Source organism: Conger conger, chromosome 16 (genome assembly GCF_963514075.1).
Source record: "Conger conger chromosome 16, fConCon1.1, whole genome shotgun sequence".
In the NCBI taxonomy this organism is placed as follows: Eukaryota; Metazoa; Chordata; class Actinopteri; order Anguilliformes; family Congridae; genus Conger; species Conger conger.
In genome coordinates this window covers 7,204,536-7,211,085 of record NC_083775.1, presented here as the reverse complement: position 1 = coordinate 7,211,085, position 6,550 = coordinate 7,204,536, and the positions used below count along the sequence as shown (strand labels likewise).

Sequence of the window (6,550 nt, the reverse complement as noted above, 5' to 3'; positions counted from 1 at the left end):
CTACGCTACAGGCCACCCCCACTCTCAGCACAACTGTGGTAAAGCAGTGTTCCCGAACGCCACCGTTTACCACAACTACAATTGCCAGGAGTAGCAGACTGAAGACACACCTCTTCAAGCTGCACCTCTCCACCTCCCTGTAAACCTCAATTGTGGGCTTTACTTGTGTTATTTACTTGTGTCATTAGGATGATACCTTTGCTAGTTTTGTTTGGCTAGGTAAGCAGTTTATAAATTAATAAATCTGATGATCAAATAGGCCCTAGTCCTTATCTTTGTTGTACAGGTAGCCGTTGAAATTGTACTTCCCTCTAGGGTCTTTCAGGAGACTTATCCCTGGTTATGGGTTTGCAGTTTGCACTTTGTTGTACGTCGCTCGGGATAAGAGTGTCTGCCAAATACCATTAATGTAACGTAGAAGGTTCAGAGTAGACACAGGTTCAGTTTCATATTGATATAAAGTTTTATTCAATTCTGCAATAAAGCAGTTTGAGATGGGAAAATATATACTCATATTCCACAGTGCTGGGTAGCTCAGTGGATTTGTTTGGTCGTACTCCCGGTGCTAGAACTGGTCCTTTTCTGGTTTCCCGAGTGTGTCCATACATCCACTGACGAAGAGATGCAGGACCTGAAGTCACGTGTTTGCAGCTGCCGCCGTCATTGGTCAGACGGATTTACTGAAGTGGTCACATGTCCCATGCCGGCTTTTGTGATTGGACCAAAGTCTTCACGGTCCTGATTAATGATCTAACAAGTCTTCTCCTCCTCCTTTTCAGGACCTTCTGAAACATGAAAAAACATCTACAGTACGTGCAGCACCCTTCAGCGCCCATGACATCACTTCTCAGAGACATTTCTGGTTCTCAACTGTAAATTGAGAGCAAGTCTGTTCCTTAAAATAGTGAAACGAGTAGAAAGGATGCGGAAATCAGCCACTCATTTAGTACGGCAAAATAAACCAGCCAGAGACGTTGATACTCGGATTTAACAGGAGTACCTTCCCGATTTTCGTTGTCCTGTCCTTCCATGCACACCTCCTCTAAAAACAGGGAAAGAGGCAGATGTTAGCCAGATGCAAACCCCACTCCCATAGGCCAAACGAAACGAATGCAGCTGAAATGTACGGTAACCAAATGTACGGCGTCCTAGCTTGAATTACCGATCGAACGGTGGCCCAAAACCGTGCACAAACCTTTTCTCCACAGAAACTGCCGTAGGTTTGAGGCCAAACGGAGGTCTGTGGAAAACCGTCTACCATTTAAGGTGTGAGGTCACAAAACATACGATTGGAATGTTCTTTTCTGAACACCCCGATGCCAATGTGACAATCACCATGGTGAAATGAAAGGGATGTTCTAGTTCTAGAGCACTTGACACAAAATTCTAAGAAGGAAAGAATAATACTAATTCCAAAAGTGTGTTTATTAAGCGGAGGTGGAAACTCCAGTTTCAGAAAGTAAATTCCCGCCTAGTTTTACTCGTCACCTTCATGGGGGGAAAATCATACAGGCCACTTGTATTGCACCAAGTACAACACGTGGCTTATTAGGGGATCACCATAAACATAACCAAAAGGCACATTTCCTGTCTTCAATGGAGCACAATGAAATTTCTTTTTATTTTTATGTGTAATTTGCATCCCATTTTAATCTTGCCCTGAGCAACGGAATCCCATGAATCCTGTTTGAGAAGAGTGCGGAGAGACGGGCAGGACTGGATCATCAATACGCAGAAAATACAAGCTACCGGAGCCATCCACGTGGACGGAACCCGTAACCGGGTCGGTACTCGGCACGTGAACAGAACCCGTAACCGGGTCGGCACTCGGCACGTGAACAGAACCCGTAACCGGGTCGGCACTCGGCACGTGAACAGAACCCGTAACCGGGTCGGCACTCGGCACGTGAGCAGAACCCGTAACCGGGGCGGTACTCACGGCGTGGTCTCCTCCTCTGCAGCAGCGGCAGGAGAAGCAGTCCCGTGGCCAGAGAGCCCGCCACCACGATGACGGCCGCTATCGAGTTGTTGCTCCAGCGCTGGACCCGTTTCTCTGTAGCGGTTACAGGCACAGCCAAACTGACCAGGCAGGAATGGGAGGGCTAGTGTGGCCACATTACATTATCGGCATTTGGCAGACGCTCTCATCGAGAGTGACGTACAGGGGTCACCAACCTTTTTGAAACTGAGGGCTACTTCATGGGTACTGAGTCATACTAAGGGCTACCAGTTTGTTTTGTCACGCGCACAATACTGACCTTTGAACTAGAGTAGGGCAGAGTTCACCTAAACTTATCTAAACTTCATGTATAATAAACATATTTTTAAGATATTGTCATTTTTAAATCTACATAAATGCAAGTGTGATTTAAAAAAAATTGCAACAGAATAAAATTAAATTTTAGATGCAGCTTGAGTTGTGCTATTTTTAGAACAGGCCTGCGGGCGACTCATGTGGTCCTTGGGGGCGACCTGGTGCCCGCGGGCACTGTGTTGGTGACCCCCGATTTAGACTAAGCAGGAGACAATCACCCCCGGAGCGTTCCAGGGGTTAACGGCCCTTGCGCAAGGGCCCAACAGCTGTGAGGATCTCATCATGGCTACACCGGGGCTTGAGCTACCAACCTTCCGGGTCCCAGTCGTGCGCCGTAGCCATTAGGCTACAGGCCGCCCTGATGAATAAGCAAACAAACAAAACGCACGCACACAAGTTACCGGGGTCGCGGAACGCGAGATTAATCTCGGCTTCTCCCTGGCCGCGTCCGTCCCAGCCAATCACGCGGCAGCTGTAACCAGGGGAGATGGAGGACACTCTCCACACGTCAAACTCGCTGGTCAGGTCAAAGCGCCCATCCTCCCTGATCCACGCGTCCGTCCTGGTGCTGCGGGTCCAGTTGGTGCCGTACTGGTCAAACCAGTGGACCGTCCCGCGGGGGAACCCACCCAGAGCCCGGCAGAACATGGTCACCTCCATGTTGTCCTCAATGTTCCTCGCGGGGATGGACCAGACAGTGGGCTCCGAGTACCTGGCTAGAAGACAAGCGGTCAATTGATGAGCACAGACCAGACAACTTTAAACTTAGTCCCCTGGAATGAGTCCTGACCACACAACATGAACTTAGTCCCATGGAAAGAGTCCTGACCACACAACATGCACTTAGTCCCCTGGAATGAGTGCAGATCACACAACATGCACGTAGTCCCCTGGAATGAGTGCAGACCACACAACATGCACTTAGTCCCCTGGAATGAGTGCACACCACACAACATGAACTTAGTCCCCTGGAATGAGTCCTGACCGCACAACATGCACTTAGTCCCCTGGAATGCTAAACAGTCACAGTCAGAGTGGCTGCATTTTTACAGCCATCTGTAAGAGGTAGTCCTCCCCAGAGTACAAGAGCTAGTCTGGGGTGCAAGAGCCAGCAGCTCCTGGACTGTCAGAGCGGGTCACTCGTGGGCTGTCAGAGCTAGCTACATTTTCCAGTTTCAAAATGTGACCAGAGTTGGGTGTCTCGGTGGCGCAACCTGTAGAGCACTGACCGCATGCTCATTGCGAGCCGCGACGTCGGCGGTTCGAATCCGACATTTGTCGCATGTCTTCCCCTCTCTCTCGCTCCCATTCTTCCTGTCTCTCTATACTATATACTGTCCAATAAAGCAGAAAAAGGCCTAAAAAATATCTTTAAAAAAATAAATAAAAAATAAAAATGTGACCATAGCCTCAGTGTATGGAATCTTTGTTTTGAACAGGACCTCAAGAGTTTTTAGTGACCCAAAAACTCACCTGTAACTTTCAGGCTGGTGCCGCGCACAGCGGAGCCGCGGTCGGTCACCACCAGACAGGTGTAGTGCCCCTCGTCAGCCAGCCGAACTCTCTGCACCTGCAGCCACACCTCCATGCTGCTCCGGTCCCAGCCCGACCGAAAGCGGGGCCCGCTGCCCCCCGCGGCCCCGAAAACGGAGACGGCCGAAACGGGGGCGCCGGGGCGCACCCTCTTCCACTCCGCCCGGAACACGTGCACCCCGGAGCCCGGGGTCACGGCGCAGCGGATCCGCACGTCCCGCCCGTAGACCCCGGCGCTCGCCGACGGGCAGTCTAACGTCACAGGGCCTGCGGAAGAGCGGGCCCTCAAGACAACGCATTTTATTGCGGGAAACGTATAATATTTAGGAAAAGTGAGCCTAATTTTTGTTTAAGTTTGACAAAAGTGAAGGTTATTAAAAAATAAAAAAATTTAAAAAAAGGCCACAGCATGGAAAGTATCCATACTGTCAATGTGTCATAAAGAATACCTAAATCTACAATCCATTACAAAAATGTAATGATGCAAATTAATACAATCAGTGAGGTCACTTGCTGTCGTGAAATACTGAGGAGCCAGTGAGACCACTAGCTAGTGAAAAGATTATTGGAAGGACATCACAGTGATCACACACTGATCACAGAGCCACTATTACAAATCCGATTTCATGATGGGCATCACTATGACATCACCATAGGAAAACTGGCCTCATAGAAGGGTGCTACTGTTATGTCAACAATAGAGGACTATTGCGTCACGATGGTCAGTTATTTATTTATTCATTTTTGGAAGTCATGTCAGTAGGCCGATTTCACTTTTCGGAGGGCTTTGCCAGAACATCACTACTATAAAAAATAAACAAAACTGGGGTGTAAAAAAGAAGTAGGGCCACTTGCCATCAGAAGATACTTCCGACACAAAGTTAGCAGAACAGATGAAAACTAGCAGGAGAACAGGTGCAGCCATGCCCTGAAACAAAAAGAAAAGGGATGAACTGGACCAGACTCTTCCCATGATGCACCTGGATACATCAGAGTTGGTGGACCTACAGTTTGCTGTCAATCACTGACTTCAATGAATGAATAATGTCGGGGAATGCTCGTTTAGTGAAAACCCGTTTAAAAAAAGATTCACCCGTTTTGATTCAGCCTCAGGAATCACAAGGATTCGAGTCGATTTTTTGGAATGTCTTTTTTTTTGTTTTATTATCATTATTCCAAGTCAGTGTTCTAGAACTCTCAATTACCAGCAGTGATGGTTACATCAGAATTAGAATGTTCTGTTAACAGCATTCTAATGACATATTTAGAATCTTAGGCCTTACATGGTAATAACCACTCACTGGCAAGTAATTTGTGGGCGTTTTGTCATGTGACCATGCTCAAACTTAGACACATCTGATGACCAGAGACTGCCAGTAAGTTTCCTATAAAGTTTGGGGTCTGAGCAATATTTTTTATTTCACTCGCCCACACGTCTATAGTGTACATTCCCCACTACAACAGATAATATCGATTTACTTGTACATTTTGCAGTCCAACGTCACAGGGAAAAGAAAGTTATGAGTAGGTCAACATGTAGGCGAAATTAAGAAATTAAATCAGAACGAAGTCAAAACATCCATCTACGCGAAGTAGCATGAGCTAGCTCTGACAAACAGTGATAGGCTTTTTTTTCCTTTTTTTTTTTTTAAACGGAATTATTTTGATATTAATAATTTGGCACGAAGATTCTTTTTAGGAATTGAGTTTTTACAGATGCAGAACCGGTAAAGCAGTTTTAAAGCAGACATTTGTATTCACATTTTCACATTCGATTGAATGCGGTGCAACATAACGTCGTCGTCAAATGTGTGGCCAAGAAAGTGCATATTATTACCTACCTTTGGAAAGGGGACGTAAATCCGGCTCTAGATTTCTCAAATTAGACCCTGTGTGTTCAGAATCCGTTCTGAATTCAACGGAATTCATAGTTAACAAGCAACATTCATGTAGGGCTAATCTCACATGCAAATTAAGCAAACCCCTTACACACTAGAGGTAGGTGAAGTGACTTTTCGGAAATATCAAAGCACAGTGGTTGGTAGTTTCTCCAATTCTGTTTGACCAGTGGTCTCCAACCCTGGTCTCGGAGAGCGACAGGGTCTGCTGGTTTTTACTTTGCACTTAATTAATCAATTAGACCAGTTGATGAGTTAACTCGCCTCACCTAGTCAGCTGGGTCTCAACAGGGTGCTGATTGTAAGGTGCAAACAAAAACCAGCAGACCCAGTAGCTCTCCGTGGCCAGGATTGGAGACCAGTGTGTTTTGCAGTCCTACCACCAGCTTCTAATAGTTAAATAGGCTACCTACGTAAAGATAAAGCCGTTTTCAACCTGTGACACTGAATACGACTGCGTATGTGATCACTAATTGGTTTTAATATGACAGCCAGATGAGTGTAGCCTAGCCGGAGAAGAGGGCGGCTAATTTGGCCGTAAACGTATAATGCATAATTGCGCTGGTTCATTAAAACGGTTGTTTACAATATAATTGTAGGTGCCAAAACACTAGAACCCAGTGTGTCTAATAAAATGCATTTTTATAAATGTAACCCCCTTCAAAAAGAGAGGATTCATCTCAAGGTGTTATCCTTCAGTACATTTCTATATATGACCTTAAAATGCTTGAGGTTTTATCCCAGTTTGCCAATGGCATTGAGCGCTTGTGGGATAACTCAGATTCATAGTGTAACAGCACCCCCG

At 46.4% G+C, this 6,550-nt stretch overlaps 1 protein-coding gene across 4 annotated transcripts; it reads right to left on the bottom strand.

The window, feature by feature from the left end:
* Positions 1 to 444: 444 nt before the first annotated feature.
* On the bottom strand, positions 445 to 6,100 carry LOC133115234 (CD276 antigen-like). Of its 4 annotated transcripts, none has more exons than XM_061225040.1 (8): positions 5,837 to 6,022; positions 5,689 to 5,756; positions 4,703 to 4,775; positions 3,788 to 4,114; positions 2,716 to 3,030; positions 1,940 to 2,053; positions 1,001 to 1,042; positions 445 to 785 (listed from the first exon to the last, which is right to left on the bottom strand). In XM_061225040.1, exons 3-8 carry the CDS (start codon positions 4,770 to 4,772, stop codon positions 751 to 753), a joined length of 903 nt encoding a protein of 300 aa, XP_061081024.1. In that variant the 5' UTR covers positions 4,773 to 4,775; positions 5,689 to 5,756; positions 5,837 to 6,022; the 3' UTR covers positions 445 to 750. The 4 variants fall into 4 exon arrangements, 3 of the variants coding, with proteins under 3 accessions (XP_061081024.1, XP_061081025.1, XP_061081027.1); XM_061225041.1 differs by having other exon boundaries at positions 5,841 to 5,929; XM_061225043.1 differs by having other exon boundaries at positions 445 to 782; positions 5,689 to 6,034.
* Between the last annotated feature and the right edge of the window lie 450 nt (positions 6,101 to 6,550).